The 16,415-nt window shown below is 43.0% G+C and overlaps 2 protein-coding genes across 9 annotated transcripts in view; one reads left to right on the forward strand and one right to left on the reverse strand.

Annotated features, from left to right (window-relative positions):
* PACC1 (proton activated chloride channel 1) overlaps positions 1-16,415 on the reverse strand; it is a 46,681-nt gene that overhangs the window by 19,712 nt on the left and 10,554 nt on the right. Inside the window, exon 1 of one of the 8 annotated variants that reach the window (XM_075749208.1) lies at positions 2,053-2,105. The exons of 4 other annotated variants lie outside the window; for them this stretch is intronic. Coding sequence is in view for 1 of the 4 variants with exons in the window: in XM_075749205.1 (XP_075605320.1) it covers positions 764-799 (36 nt within the window). In the remaining 3 variants the exon portion in view is untranslated. Of the gene's footprint in view, positions 1-763; positions 994-2,052; positions 2,106-16,415 lie in introns of those variants that run through there. 3 more of the 8 variants (XM_075749210.1, XM_075749205.1, XM_075749206.1) reach the window with 3 other exon arrangements.
* On the forward strand, positions 3,640-7,807 carry NENF (neudesin neurotrophic factor). The gene is made up of 4 exons (XM_075749214.1): positions 3,640-3,842; positions 5,059-5,119; positions 6,263-6,366; positions 7,019-7,807. Exons 1-4 carry the CDS (start codon positions 3,693-3,695, stop codon positions 7,193-7,195), a joined length of 492 nt encoding a protein of 163 aa, XP_075605329.1. The 5' UTR covers positions 3,640-3,692; the 3' UTR covers positions 7,196-7,807.

Below are 16,415 nucleotides of genomic sequence, written 5' to 3' on the forward strand. Positions count from 1 at the left end.
AAAACCAGAAGCTGAAACTAAACAGACAGCACTAAACTAAATTAGAACGCATTAAAACAGAGCCCCAAACTACCTATCACATACAGAGGAAGGCAAACATCTGCATTCCTTTCGCCTGCAAGATGCAGACCAAAGTGACCTGCTTCAAGTCTCCACCGCTGCCAAACTTGGCACGAACAGCTTGTATCTCTGGTACGAGAGATAGGAACGAGCAAGGAATTCCGGTTGCTGGAGCCTGGACATCGATATGCAAATAGCCGCTGCCTCAGGCTCTTGGCAGGATGAGAATATGGCCTTAGGCTTCATACGTGAGAGCTCTGGTACCACAGCCGCCCGACAGACCACCTCCCGGTTACAAAAGCCCAAGTCAGAGAGCTCACCGGCCAGCTGTACCTAGCTCGTGGATTTAGAAGTACCGCTCCCGATTATATTAACCGCTTTTAAAGGTAAAACATGAAATTAAGCACACCCAAAACACCCATTTCTTTCTAGCGAGCGTAGACGCAACCTGACATCCCAGTTACCCGCAGTAAGAAGGGGGGCTAGGGGCAGCTCCAGGCAGGTGAAGGCACACAGCCTCACGGCGAGACCCTACCGAGCCGGAGAGCCAGAGACCGGAGCGGAGCCGAGCCCACGGCGACAGCATTGAGCGTGACCGCTTGGCAAGCCCCGGGTCGCACATCGCCGCCCGGAGAACTGCCCCAGCCCCTCCCAGAAAGATGGGTCCCACCGTCCGCTTGCCCGGCCCCGTGTCCCCCCGTACCTCCTGGTAGGATGCGGAGACGTCTGATCTTAGCATGGCATCGGCAGGGGGGCGGATGGGAGCGGCGGGGGCCAGCAGAGACGGCAACACCGCGGTCCGAGCCGAGCCAAACCGAGCCGAGCCGAGCCGAGCCACCCTGCCCCGGGCAGGGCCACGCAGGCGCCGGGACCCCCTACCCGCCCGGCTGCTTCCCGCCCCGGCACCGCGGCCTCGCCACAGCGGCGCGGGGACTGCTGGGACACGTAGTCCGGCGCGAGCCGCTTTAACGGCTGCCGGGCGACCGTTGGTGCCGGGTGTGTGGAAGGGGCGGGGCAGCGGGGAGCTCGGAGCTCACCTCAGCGGCGGGCAGCGGGCAGGCCTTCGGGGGGCCGGGGGGTAGCCGGCAGCCGCCCCGGCGATAACTACCCTCGTTTTCCGTGTCCAGGCTGTAGGGGACGGAGCTTTAAAACGCACCAAAAGGCTTGCAACGTCATCGAAGTCGGGTCTTGTTAGAGCTTCCAGAGCTCGCTTAGCAGTTTCTGCCGAGGTCGCGTGCTGTAGGCAGCGTAAAGCTGTCCAATGCTGCACACGGCTGCTGGTCACACGCATAAGTGGGCTTTTTGTGAGGTTAAGGGAATATTTCTCTCTACTGAGAGCACAGAAGAGTGCTGTGTAGCGACAGGGAAATGAGTCTTTTACACACCACGCGCATCACAACGCAAACTCTCCTACGTGAGACCAAACTAGATTGGAAAAGCAATTTAAAACAATTTTGCAAGCTCTCCCCAAGATGCATGCAATATTACTTTCTCTTTTTAAATTATTTTTTGCTGTTCAAGGCTGCTAGCAGAACACCGAAACAACAGTCTCACTTGGCAACCAGAGAAAACTTGCGCAGGGCTCCTGCAAAGACCCGCCCATGCTGCGCCAGCAGAGAAGCGGTAGCAATGGGGCACTCGAGGAAGATAAAAGCCAAAACCACATAAGAGCTGACTCACGAACCATCCATCCACAAATACCTACACAGCTATTTTTCTTTCCCAGCATGGAAGTAATTGTTAATGTTTCATCATCAAGAAAAAGCATGCACAACATTGCTTGCATTGAGATGCAACGCTCTAGTGGAGTCTCTGCTCAGTAGATCATTTCCCTGTGCCTAAGACCCACACCTACTAAGTTAATAACCAAGGTTTGGAGTCCTTTGACAACAACAATCCTAGTATACAACTTCTCCTTTCAGAAAGAAAATGTTTTAGTTCTTGTTATTCATTTTTCAGATGTCTGCGATTCAAAGGCAGGCTCTAACTTACCCCCAAATCAGTAACACTTCAGACAGATGTTGGCTAGTAGTCAACACTTGCAGCCTTTCCCTGGGGAGACACTAATAAATAACAATTTCAGAATAAAAGGTAAATCCATAATGTGATTGAACCAAACTGACAAAATAGACTTTTGCATATTTCCCAGCAGCGTGGGTCTCTGCGACAAGCCACGCAGGGTATTTGCAGGCAGAGCAACCAGGCAAATGCCAGAGCTCTTTCTCGCCCATAACAGGAGCGTTCAGGAGCTGTTTTGTCCAAAGCCTTACTAAAGGTCTCTTTTCTGCTTGACACTTCACGCCTGTCTTGTGGCATGTAGAGTCAGCAAATGGACGTGACAGAAAGCCAGGATGGGAAGCCCGTTCAGAAACCTAGCTACTGTTTAGGCAGTGTAGGCAAACTTCATTGCTTAAGGAGAATCACAGTAACAACCTTGTAAACCTTCACCGTGACAGAACTAATGCTCTGCTTGCCGCACCGGATAGCAGCCTGTGGCGGTCAGCTCCCAGATGGCCACAGCATTCCCCACACCCTGGCTCTGCAGGCTTGGCCCAGCTCCTCACATGGAGATGTGGCATTGCTCATTGATCGTCACCCCCATACTGTGGTGACATGCCCTCGCTCCCTTGCCTTGTGCTGCCTGTGTCATCCAGAAGAGAACTATGGAGATGTTGCTTCGGATTAGCTACTTCAGCTCCACTTATACTACTGCACAGAACTGCCTTTGGTCAGCCTGTGGAAAAGGGTGTCACCTCAGGCATCATGGAACAGGTGTCCTCCAGGGTGGACACATGGATTTTATGCAAGGAGAGTTTATAAACAATCCTTAAAGCACAGATCAAACCCATTTCTATCTCCTATTTACTGTCCAGATCCTTCTCAGAACTGTTCAGCTTTCACAACACACTGTACAAGGACCAGAGATATCAAATAGGGATTTGAATTACAGCACGGTAGTTGAGAAGATTGGGTGCCGCGGCATCAAACATCCAAGTTTTAAATCCTTCAGGTCCGCGCTTGCCAGCACTACAGTGAGGGATGGGATATATCTATCGAAATTGTAAAAAGTTTCTAATTTTCTTAATTCTATATGGAATTACAAGCATCAAATGGCTCATTCTTCTGCCAGGCCAGAATGTTTCCCTGGGGTATACTTATAGCATGGGGAAATCACGTCATTTGCAACTTTCCTTTTTATTCTGTCCTTCCTCAGGCTAAAAATATCAGTTCGCTAGTTTTTTTTAAGTCATAAAGACAAAGCCTGCCCTAGGCGTGCTGATTTTGTGAATAAACATGTAAAACTTCAGAGGGAAGAAGGGTGGAAATGGAGGAATCTTTTATTAGACGCTGTTGCAGTGCTGGCTGCACATCCCGCACCAAAGCGCTCCCCAGCTGCAGCCCTGAGCCTCTAATGGAGTAGCGCCGGGCACTTTACGTGTAGGTATTTAATTTAAGTGCACGGGCGCCTTGGCTTAAACTCGTCCCACGTACTTTTATTTAACCAAACCACAGGGCCAGGAACCTGCTCCCTCTTGCGGGCCCGGTTGCTGGGGGAAGAGCGGGGCCCGGGGTTGCCCCCATCGGCAGCTGGAGGCGGGGCCGGGCCGGGGCCGCCGTCCGTCCTCCGCGGCATGGCGGGCGGCGCGGTGCGGCTGCTGCTGGCTGCTCTGCTCGGCGTCCTGCCGGCCGCGGCCGAGCGGGAGCTGCGCTTCAAGCCGCCGGCTGAGGCTCCCGTGCGGCTCTTCACCGAGCCCGAGCTGGCCAGATACGACGGGCAGCAGGTAGGGGCGGGCGGGAGGCAGAGCCGCGGCGGGGCCTCGGGCCCCCGAGCCTCCCCGGCCGGTTCTTTAAAGCCGCGGGCCCGGGCTGGGCCAGGGCCGGTGGGGCGTCCTGGCCTCGCACGGCACAGCACCCAGCCTTGCCACCTTCCCTGATGCTCGGTGTCCTGAAACCACGTTAAAATTTGGTTTTCTCGCGCTCTGCTGCTGTGCTATTCCCTCCCTCCCAGTAACTATGGGATAACTTGCTGTTCAGGCGTTTGTGAGAAGTTTGTTGGCATTCGTGTGTTGCTAGCCTGCTATTCATTTGTCCTGCTGGCAGCTGCTGAGTTTGGTCTGTTGAAGTTGCGTACAGACAATTTGATGGCATGTTCCTATTTTATTAGTTGCCTGCTTGACAAGGTACTCATGCCAGTGAATTTCAGATTATCCTGAGTTGGAGCCAAAGCAATTTTCTCTCAAGAATTCGTTAAACTATGTATTTAGATCCCCCCCTTTTTTTTTCTTTCCTACAAGTTTAGAGAAATAACAAAGCAATTTCAACTTAAGAGTTTTTAGCTTTCCGTGATGTATAAGTCTCAGCAGAACTTCACATTCAATATGATAAATTGATACACATCTGTCTTCTCTTTTGAAAAACTCACTGGCTGACCTTCTCAGGGTCTTCTCTAGATACTTTCAAGAAACTAACCAGCATCTGACTAAAAATACATCTTACGCATAAAAGACAAAGCAGAAGCACTGGCTTATTAAGTACAACAGATGTCAGCAGATCAGATCTGTGTGTGTCTATGTATTTATCTGTTGTTCTCTTAATCGAATAAAGAATGCTGTTGGCCATACACCCTTTTATCTTGGGCTATATCCATCTGCATTAGGAATAGAAAGATGCAGTTGATCATCTTTGAGCAGACAAGCTTGCAGGCAAGAGGTGACTTGCAAGAGGGACATGTCTTCTATGATTGTGATGTTGAGATTAAAAAGGTTCTCTCATTCCATATGCCTAAATCCTAAAAAAAATCTCAGGGACTGTTTAAAACACAAGCAAGAATTTTTAAGAGAGATAACGTGTATACTTGTATACACACACAAACGAGAAAAAATACAAAAGAGAATTTAATTATCTTGTGTTCTGAATGCTTATGGATTTCATACCTAAAACTAATTACCTTTTGCCTGCGCTTAAGTGTTGAGGAAATATTGATGGCTTTTTTTCCAGGAAGGACAGCCCATTTACCTGGCGGTGAAGGGAGTAGTATTTGATGTCACTTCTGGAAAAGGTGAGTTTGCTTCTCCTCTGCCATCTGCTTTGTTTTCATGCTATTATTCAGTCGCTTGGTTTTAAATGTTCTCAATGTATTAGAAGCCTGCATTTCAACTGCAACAAAAAGAATATATTTTTTCCTTTTTGAAAAAACTCAGTTTTCCTCCTCTGACACCTCCCCTGCTAAGGTTTTGTCTAGAACTTAGACTGGTTTGAGATTACAGTACACACAGACAGACAAGTCAGCATAGTTGTTAGCTTGGGCACTGACAACAGAAACGCTGGACGCCTGCCCAGACCCCCGAGTCCTTGCCAGATGTGGGGTCAGGCCACATGGCAGCTAGAGCTACAGCATTTTATTGCACTGGGTACATGAACTGGCCAGATCAAAGCTAACCTGGATGCGACTGTATTGCACTACACAGTATCAGCATTGCTGCAGCGTCATCTCTTCCTTTTGGCTGGTGTTTGCCAACCCGTGCTGCCCAGTGGTGTGGTCAAAACTCTTGGAAGAGTTGACTGATTTTGAAAGGAACACAGGGGCTAAGTAATTTTTTTCTCCTTTAAAATTTTCTTACTTCGTGAGGCTTCTTGCCTCATCATTCGTACATGTATTTGCTGTTTGTGCCTTCCCTAAGAACTACAGATGTTTTCATTTGAACTGCTACATAATCCAGATTTGCTGTAAAATGTTTGAAGGGACCATAGGGGTCCTGGACACTTGCCTTAATGTCATCATAAGCAAACTAATGGCTTGTCACTTTGTTTGTACTAAGCTTGTTAATGCAGCTTGTCTGGACATACACATTGGCTCATCTTCAAATCCTAAGTTAGACAAGGCTTACCACTGCAAAGTCTGGAGTCTAAAAAAACTTTCATGAGAATGTACAGCACAGCTCCCTAAATAATAGGTAAATTTTAAGACTGCAGTATAGGAGTTCAGCCATTGTATTGTATAACCCCACCCTCTGTTTTGTTTTTTTTAAGGACTGGGATATATTATCAAAAGGTAGCAAATCAAAAGTCAGTTATGGAAAGAAAAGCCTTAGGCTTGAGTTGTTGCTTTCAGTTCACTGACAAGTGTAACAGACTGGTGAAAAGTAGAGGCTGTACATTGTCAGATCATCACTGGATAATTTATTTTTTTTTAATCTGACAGAATTTTATGGAAAAGGAGCCCCATACAATGCTTTGGTTGGAAAAGACTCAACAAGAGGAGTTGCAAAGATGTCTCTGGATCCAGCAGATCTTACACATGATATAGTAAGAAAATGGACTATTAGTTTAATTCTGTTTTGCAAAGTTCTATTCTTTTGCAAGATGATGAATGATAATATTAAATTATTTGTATTACTTTAAATATGTGAATCAATTTAAATAAAACCAAAATGCATTAATATTCTGTAAATACATAAAACAGATATGTATTTACTGCTCATGAAAGGTGCAGTGCTAACAGCCTTAAAGAGGAAAGTTTTTAATCTGTGGAATCAATACCATTTATGTAAGCATGCAAAGGAGAAATTACCTGCTGTTTGAAAAGATGCTTCCACATAGAGTAAATCACTTTCTTTGTCACTGGATTTAATGTATCCTGTGTCCCTGACAACAGCAGTGGATGCTAACTCTGGCAGTGGGTTGTTGCTTGTTTGAGGTGTGATGTACTTATGCAGCGAAAATGAAGGGAGATTAATGGCTTGTTTGACCTGAATAGATTAAAGTTTTGTCAAGGCTGAATTTGAATGAAGAAGATAAAATTACAGGTTATACTATCAGTTTTGTTAATCGTGCTCTGCAACGTAAACCCAAAAGCTGACCCTCAGGTTTATAGTAATCAATAAAAAAGAAAAATTTATGTAAATATCTGTATTTTTATTTCTTTGAGACAGGACTTTCATTTCCATATTTCATTTAGACAGGACTCACAGAAGAGGAACTCAAGTCCCTGGATGATATCTTCAATAATGTTTATAAGGCCAAATATCCAATTGTTGGCTATACTTCTCGACGAATTCTGAATGAGGATGGCAGCCCCAATCTAGACTTTAAACCTGAAGATCAGCCACATTTCAACATTAAAGATGAGTTTTGAGGAACATTGTTGTACTTGGAGAATGCCTAGGGAGAGGCACGATAGAGCATTAGATTGTTTTCCTATTTTCTGGAGCTCATTACAATGATTAGCTATCCTGAGTCTATCCTGAGTCAGTTTTCTGTTTAGAAAATATATGTGTGTACACACATAGTTTACATCGTGTTCTTCCTTCCAGGAAACAAATGGATCTGTATTGGTATCACACACTTGGGCTGTTTGCCCTGAATTATGGGAATTATTTCATAGGAAAGTTCTTTCTGCCTGGATTTCTCTGTTTACAAGTGTGTAATGTAAAATTACATTCCTTAGAAGAGATCATGACTAGTCTTTTTGTAAATCCCAAGTTGTTTCTGACTCCTTGGAAAAGTGTGAATGCATTATCTGGATGAGCTAACATCACTTCTCTGTGCTTTAAGTGAGTGTAGGTATCACATGTACAAACAGGTGTAATAGAGGTTTACATTTTAAAAAGCATTGTGGGATTTAATATTTGATAGGTTTGAGAATACTGGATATAAAACCACTCAATCTCTTAAAATGCAGTTACTGCGGAATATTTATGCAAAGCCTACAGCTGTAAACCAAGACAAATAAATCTTTTTTTCCCCATGAGAACTACTGTGACATTTTAAGTAAGACTTATTATTACATTAGTTTTGAATAAATGACACTTTAATTTTTTTAAATAATTATCAAAGATGTCATTTGTATTAGATTATGGTGATTTCCTTCTAGCTTCCTCCACTCTTTCTCTGACAAAAAAAGGAAATGATAGCCCACTGTTTACCACATACTCTTACAGCACAAGTTTATTATAGTAGTTTAGTATCCTGTGGATATTGTTAGCATCTTTATATTGACAATGTCAGCTCTCATTTTTAATTTCTGTTAGTTTTTCTTTGTTCTTACTCTGGCTTCATCATTGCTCTTGCAATGAAGCGTGTATTCATATGTTCCTCTTCCTTTGTGTTGGGTTTGCGTGGCAAGGTTTTGGTAGCGGGGGGGCTACAGGGGTGGCTTCTGTGAGAAGCTGCTAGAAGCTTCCCCTGTGTCTGACAGAGCCAATGCCAGCCGGCTCCAAGACGGACCTGCCGCTGGCCAAGGCCAAGCCAATCAGCGCCTCTGTGATAACATATTTAAGAAGGAAAAAACCAGGTAGGGAGAGAGAGCTTTTGCAGCTGGAGAGAGGAGTGAGAAGATGTAAGAACATCTGCAGACACCAAGGTCAGTGCAGAAGGAGAGGCAGGAGGTGCTCCGGGCGCCGGAGCAGAGATCCCCCTGCAGCCCGTGGTGAAGTCCATGGTGAAGCAGGCTGTCCCCCTGCAGCCCATGGAGGGAGGATGAGGGGGTGTAGAGATTCCACCTGCAGCCCGTGGAGGACCCCATGCTGGAGCAGGTGGAGGCACCCGAAGGAGGCTGTGGCCTGTGGGAAGCCCATGCTGCAGCAAGCTCCTGGCAGGACCTGTGGACCCATGGAGAGAGGAGCCCATGTCAGAGCAGGTTTGCTGGCAGGACTTGTGACCCTGTGGGGGACCCCACGCTGGAGCAGTTTGCTCCTGAAGGTCTGCACCCCATGGAAGAGACCACGCTGGAGCAGGTCATGAAGGACTGTAGCCCATGGGAGAGACTCACGTTGGAGAAGTTCGTGGAGGACTGTCTCCTGTGAGAGGGACTCCATGCTGGAGCAGAGGAATGATGAGAGGAGTCCTCCCCCTGAGGATGAAGAAGCGGCAGAAACACCGCGTGATGGACTGACCGTAACCCCCATTCCCCGTCCCCCTGTGCCGCTGAGGGGGGGCGCAGGTTGAAGCCGGGAGTGAAGTTGAGCCTGGGAAGATGGGAGGGGTGGGGGGGAGGTGTTTTAAGATTTGATTTTATTTCTCATTCCTCTACTCTGTTTTGCTTAGTAATAAATTAGATGAATTTCCTCTCTAAGTTCAGTCTGTTTTGCTTGTGACGATAATTAGTGAGTGATCTCTCCCTGTCCTTATCTCGACCCACAAGCTTTTTGTTGTACTTTTTCTCCCCTGTTCAGTGAACGAGGGCAGTGATAGAGCGGCTCTGGTGGGCACCTGGCCCCCAGCCAGGGTCAACCCACCACATCCTTTTACCCTAATATAAAACTGCAGATCCTGTAGGGTGGAAGCAGACCACCTTTATCGGGTTTCTCTGGCAGCCTTTCAGTAACAAGAGGACTGTTGAAAGCATGTGCTGTATAAATTGTTGCTAACCACTGACTTTCAGTAATTTAAGTAGAATGTAAATTGCCATGTATGTGGATTTATCTGCCACTGTGATAGGTTGAATTGGCATGGAAAAACTGAGCAGCTGCTCCAAATTCTATATTAATAATATAGGTATAATAAAAATACAATTCTATATTTTGTTCTATTTAGCATTCTGGCCATTTTCTTTGAAGGAAAGATTTTATTAGATGATTCTCCACATTGTGGTTTGCAGGGGACAGCTGCCTGTCAGTTGAATAACTAGAAAAGCTGTTTCTATTTATTTAATCTATCCTTTCTTTCACAATGTTACAGAGTTTACTCTAAACTTGTTTTGTGTCTTACCATTAGACCACTTGATTTGCAGGTGGGACTCCACAGGCCCCTCCTGCTGTTGGATGGTGCTCTGTGGTGGAATAAATAATTTATCATCTAAGAAAATACTATTGCTTCAGAGAATTATTTTTGTATTATTATTCTTTACTGCTGACCTTTTGATTAGGTACCAACAGCAGCTGGGAGCTGGCCTCCTGACAATGCCTGCCCACAGGGGTGGGTGTATACCTGCCATCTTTTTGGGAATGCACGTGGGTTTGGTAGTAATGGCGGTTGTTCTTTTGCCAGCATTTCACAACTAATTTTCCAATTCCTACTGTTTTTTTTCCCTTCCCTTCCTTGCATGCTTTCTTATGGGGCAGCTTCAGTAGCTGTGCTATTGTGGTTACTGTAGGAGTCTTGGCTTCATCTGGGGTCAGCACATCAGCTGCATTTCAAAAATGTAGCTAGATTGTAACTCATCAGTGGCTTAGCGTTACTATTCTCTCCCTGCTTTTCCTATTCACGCTATGAAGGTCACCTTTGGTGATCTCAAAGTGCATAATTCAGCTTCTGTTTGTCCTAAATTTCAGGTTCATTTCAGTGAAGAAACCCTCCTGTTGCAACAGGAAACCGTGATATAAATCCCACTCTTGTAGTGCGAGATCCTTGTGAATCCAACTCGCTCTCACTCATGTCTGTGATCAGAGGGAGATGCTCTAGTCCTTCCTTTCTGTTATTAAAAACAAGATTATCACAACTGATTGCATTTTAGAATGCAAACCATTTCCTTTTTATTTCAGTTTGGGAACCGAAGGACTCACATTTAATCGCTTCCTAGGCTATTTCACTTGTTCCCACTCAATAGAACAGTGTTATGATAATAAGGCTTTAAGTGGCCATATATCCTTAAGATGTTTTCACTGACTACTTTTTAAAAATTAATTCAGAATACCAAAGTATTTCTTTTAGTGTTAATTTAATGACACTATTTTATGTCTCAGGTTGTTACTTGCCAATAGCCTGAAATTTATTTTGCTTAAAAGCAAACTGTCTGCTATGGTTGTTTTGTTCAGTAAATAGCATTTCCCTGACCTCAGTATTATTCCAGTGAGACAGGTGTCCTCACCATCTATACACTGCACTCAAAACAAGCAAGCTGTGTAAAGCCCTATTGTAGCTCTCCTACTACTCCACAATACCTCCTTTGGAGAGCAAAGGATTTCTTTTCAATTTACTTGCTGCTTCCAGGTAACACTGCAAATGTCATTATTTTTGCTGTGCTGCTTCTAATATGCATCTTGCTAACTTAACATAGGCATTTGAATGGTCTGAGGTTTTAAGGAATTGCTGTGCCAAAAATTACCTTGCTTGAGTATTTAGTAATAGTTTACTCTTCAGAATGTTCAGAATTATCAGATGGGTTCATCACTTAGAGGATACATAACCTGAGTTGGTTTCCCCCCGGCACTCTTTTCAATAGTCCTTCACTTTGATCCTAATACGTTTGACTAATTTTTGTGACAGGATAGATTCTATCATCCATACTTTAAGAAGGACTTCTCCAATTAACGACTGGAGCAACAGGACTAATAATGTAAGCAACCACAATTCAATAAAGGGGTAATGAAATGCAGATGAAAGTATTATGTTTATTTTTGCAGTTGTAGAGACTGCAGTTAAGTGAAATCATACTAAGAACACGTAAGGTGTGTCAGCAGCTCTTAGTCACAGTTATTAGTTATTGCATCCTAATCTAAACAAGACCACCTGCCAGAATGCAGGTACGCCAAGTCCGGCAGATTAAGCAGCTGAGTTTTTTCCAAGAATTTGGGAGTACACATAAACAGAAGTTACTTCTTTCCTAACTGTAATGTGTATACGGACACCGTTCTTTTTGTGGCCCTTTGCCAAAATATGAGACTTCCATTGATTTAAGTGCATCACGTTCTGTATTAGTTTTCTTACACAGAAAAAGCCTTGTGTTTTTTTGAAAACTGCAGCCGAGGCTAATATTCTTTGTGGTCTGATGATACTGGCTGTGAATTCATAACAACATAGGAATTGGTGTAGGATCATGTTTCAGGCTGCACTTGTCAGACCTGCCAGACTTTCACATTTCAGTAAAAATTAAAAGAGAATGCTTAGCTCTTTAAGTACAGTGCTTTGGAATGGCAGAAGCCTCAACAGTTTGTAAATCACCTTCTTTAACTTTTGTTTCAAAACCACCATTGGGCTCCATAATCAACAAATGATAGTCTGGTGTGCAAGACTCCCAAGAACATGTAGAACTCACTTCATGGTGCAGGAGAGAAAACAAGAGAAAAAAAAAAAAGGCTTTGCTGACTTTTACAAATGTATTCGGTCTCTGTTATAAATAAATATACTTATCTGAAATGTATTCAGTGTAATTTGCATCTGCTCAAGAGAAAATGGAAGAGATGTGAAATGTTTCATATAGGAAGTCCAATGATAATTTTTCAGCTGATCTGGTTAAACCATGAGGGGAAAAAAAAAAATCAAAAAAACTTCTGACTACTGTGAGTGAAAAAGCTGCTATTCAGTAGGATTCAGCTGCACATCAGTAAGATGTGCTAAGTAGCTCTGATTAGTATTTGCATATTCTCAGAGGAACACTGGGTATTCTCAGGGACATCTTGAAATCCCCAGAACTGACGTAAGCAATGACAATCATACACTTTGTTATCCATCATCCATTTATGCTTTTGCTTAATGTTTTTCTGTCCATACAGGAAACAATATACAAGCCATGCAACTTACGAGACAAATCCATGCACCATGAGTGATATTCAGATAAAGTAAAATACACATGAACCTATAACCTGAAAGCTAGTTACATGGTACGCAGAATGGCTGTTTTCAAAGAAAAACAGTCCTTGAATGTGAATGCTTTGATTAAAACAAACAAACAAAACCTTTAAGAATTGTAATAATGCCTTCACTCAGAGCCCTATCTGTGAGTGCTGATTCTGGTAGTTATAATGCAGAATGTATCTCACTGCTTGGACACTAAAAATCAGTGGTATATCAAAAGGTGATTTTGGGTTTGTTTTTTTTTTTTCATTCTATTCAGTCAGTCTCAAAGAACTAAGTGTGTGATAGGTGGACACCACTGCTAGAAGTACTCTAATAGCACAGGCATGATTTTGATCTTGGCATGACCAAAAAAAACCCCTACCCAAGTAAACAGAATAGGTGGGAGATGAGAATGTATCTTAGCGTGCTATTGGGAGAATTTATACTGGTAAGGCAGATTTGGCAGAGCAGCACACGCAGGTCTGATAACACAGCGCCTCCTATTTTTGCTTCTGTCAAATATGGTCAAGGATAACAACGTAAACTTGTACCTTTACCCATGTGTTCATCTTTACACAGGGCCTTATGTTTTGGCTTTTTTCTTCCTGCTCAGTAGAAAGAGTGAGTCCTAATTTACTTGTTTACAAAACTTACACTTAGATCTTTTTGGCTTGGGTAATCTGTTGACAAGAAATCCAAAATAACAGATAGAAACAAAGATTAACATTCAGTGAAAAACAGAGCTTGTGCATCTGGATGAACTGCAGAGCCACAGGAAGTATTCTTGAATAAACAATACCTATTACTGTTTCCCATAGGTTATTTGTAGCTGTTGCAATCAGAAATTCTGCACTGTTAATGAATGTTCAGATTACCACGTTCTGCAGTGCTGCTTGACATGAGCCTTTATCCTTCTGACATGAGACATTATCTTTCTGAGAAGTGAAAAGTTTAGAACAATTTGGATGCAAGCCTTCTTGGAGATAAAACATCCAAGAAAAGTCAAAAGATGACATAATATTCCCTCAACTTAAAGAAACCTCTTTGAAAAAGGAAAATAAATCAATGTCCCAATGTCCGTATTTTACCTTCCAGATTTTGCTGAAAGTTTTCTCATATAGTGCAAAAGCAGCAGACAAAGCAGAGACTGGGATCTAACCCTCACATTGTGAAAATCTGAGACCACTTCTCGGCATATCTACTTGGGCTTTAGAAATGATGACAACACAGATAACGGACTGATGACAAAGAGTCAAACACATGAACTGAAGCCAAACAGGCCTAAACTTGCAGGAATGTTTGAATGTAGAGCTGAACTTAAAGCCTTGCATCCTTCTTTTGTAGACAACAGAATCTCTGAATGGAAAAAACCCACCCTTATAGATAGCATTTGTTTCAGCCAGTAGAGGAAAGGGAATTTTCTTTTCTGGCATTTGGGCAAATAGAATTAGATGACGATTGAAGTGAAAACTTCCCTGTGCCTAGTTCTATGCTCTTATGCATACTAAAATCAGTCGTGTTGGATACGCAGAGCTTAGTTACCAAGCAATTAACTGCCTGGAGGGTAACTTTATAGATTAAACTGATAATGGTTCAAAATAGCTGTGGCAGATCAAGAGTATCCCTAGGAGGCTACTCTTCTCATTGGAGGCTATGGCTACATACCTTTTATTTTACATTGCAGTGCTGTTGTGGTAATGATCACAGATAAAGGCCAGGTAACTCAAACTTATTCATTACAGTTAACCCTTTATTATTTTTTATGTTTGAGCAAAACTCCTAAAAACATAAGTCTCATTGAAAAGAATAAATATTGCTCCACAAAAAGCGAAGTGTTAATTCTCAACTGCAGAACTGTGCAGCTGTGCACCAGACCTAAGTATACTTACGGCAAAAGTATTAATTGAAAGGATTACATGTTTAAATTGAGATTATATTCTTAGGTAACATGTCTGTGTCCTACATTATGCTTGGAAGTGTCTCAGGAATATCACTGATTTTTTCTTATTTATTGTTTAACCGTGCTCTGTACTTTAAAATAGTTATTCAATACTTTTTAAGAATAGGACAGTAGGACTTTCAAGGCCTTTGTGATACATTTTCCTGTTACAGAAAGACAAACATACCTGTATGGCTGAGATGATACACAACAGACATATCTAGCAATTTTGACAAAGGCAACAGTCTTACAGTCTAAAACATGCTCTATTCCATCTATTTCTTAAACGGAACAGGTCAGAAATAACGCCCTGCAGCTTTGATCTCTGACACAACAAAAATAGTAGACAGAAATGAAACGAGGGCAGCACCTTGTAGGGATATCTGAAAAGCTCTCAGTATTACTGTGCAAAAGACCAGCCTATCAATTCTAGTTGACTCAAAAAGATTTTAAGACCACATGCTCAGTAGGGATGTTTGAGTATGTGTTGAGCCTCTATGATTCTACACATTAGACATTGCATACATCCCTAAATTGCTGCTGCCAAGGGTAAATACTTCCTTTCCATTTCTCTGAATGGTCTCCTTTGAGTTTAGCATGCCTTGGAGCTGGAAGAAAACAGGCTTCTGAAAGGTTCACATGCAAAGCAACATCAGTGGAATATAACAATCTGAGGCAGAGAGAAGGAAGGTGAGTGAAATTCTACTTATGAGAAGCAGCAGGAGATTATAAATAACTCATGGGAGAGTACAGTTTCAGAAGAGGTGAAACTTTGCTGATGCACTCAGAGAAAAGGTTGAACTTGAGAACGGAAAAGTGTGACATCCTCCCTGGATACAGTTCTGGGAAAATCAGCGTGAATTAAACAGTTCGTGACTGCTGGCTCATTGCTTGACATCCTCTGTCTCATTTCCCAAAAATACTGATGCCTTTGCCTCTGACACCTTGCAGGTGCCTGGATTCACAGAAAATCACACTGCTGCTATTCAGTTCATAACTTACCAATTTTTCTCATTTTGTCTTTAAATGACGCTCAATTTAGTTTAAGAAAGAAGGCTGGAGTTTTGCTGCTGAAGAGGTGACCAGGTGGGACAGAGATGAAGGTGCAATTCTCAGGTTCACTACAACTTTGCAATCCTCAACGCTAGCTTTCCTGGCTGTTAAATGAGCCGATACTTCCTTTGAATTCCCTTTGTCTTTCATCCCTATTGGGACTTTCAGCCATTTGAAGAAGGTAGTGTGGGCTGGACATTCGGGGGGTGGGAACCTAAGAAGGCTGCAATATCAAGAATGCTACTTTCTGAAGCTCTAGCTTTAATCTCCTCACTCCAAAGAGGTATCACTTTGTGGTGCTTCATCGTTCAGCTGAAGTGAGCATATTTTACGCATCTTCATCCCTGTCTGTCAGCACTTGGAATTTGCCTGTAAGTCCATTGGTCATTTGTTTGTTGAAATGCTGGTGATGACCCCAACAGTATTTCTGGCTCAGCCACTTCAAGGTGTTTCACAACGTTGTCAAGAGTTTTAATGATACGTTCAAAATGTGCAAAATGAAGATGCAGCTGAAGCCAGAGGTAAACTTTTCATCCACTAGGCTTAGCTAATTTATGATAAAACAGACTAGATATTTCAAATAAGTAAGAAATGAGCCTCCAATCCCAAAACAACTGTTTGTAGCCTTTGCAGACTAAGATACGTTAACCTGAATGTCCCTAAGCACCTAAAGGAGCTTTTCAGCTTGAAAAAAAGTAGTGTCTCAAACAAGATTTTGTCTGAATAATTATGTTAGCTGTATCTGCTTCACAAAATAGTATTTATTTATGGGAAACTTTAATACATAGGGAAATATTTACAAACTATTATTTCACAATACTGTAACTCACCTTATTGCAAGCTCTTTCAGACAGTATGTGTGTAAATT

This window comes from Balearica regulorum, chromosome 3 (genome assembly GCF_011004875.1).
Source record: "Balearica regulorum gibbericeps isolate bBalReg1 chromosome 3, bBalReg1.pri, whole genome shotgun sequence".
Lineage (NCBI taxonomy): Eukaryota > Metazoa > Chordata > Aves > Gruiformes > Gruidae > Balearica > Balearica regulorum.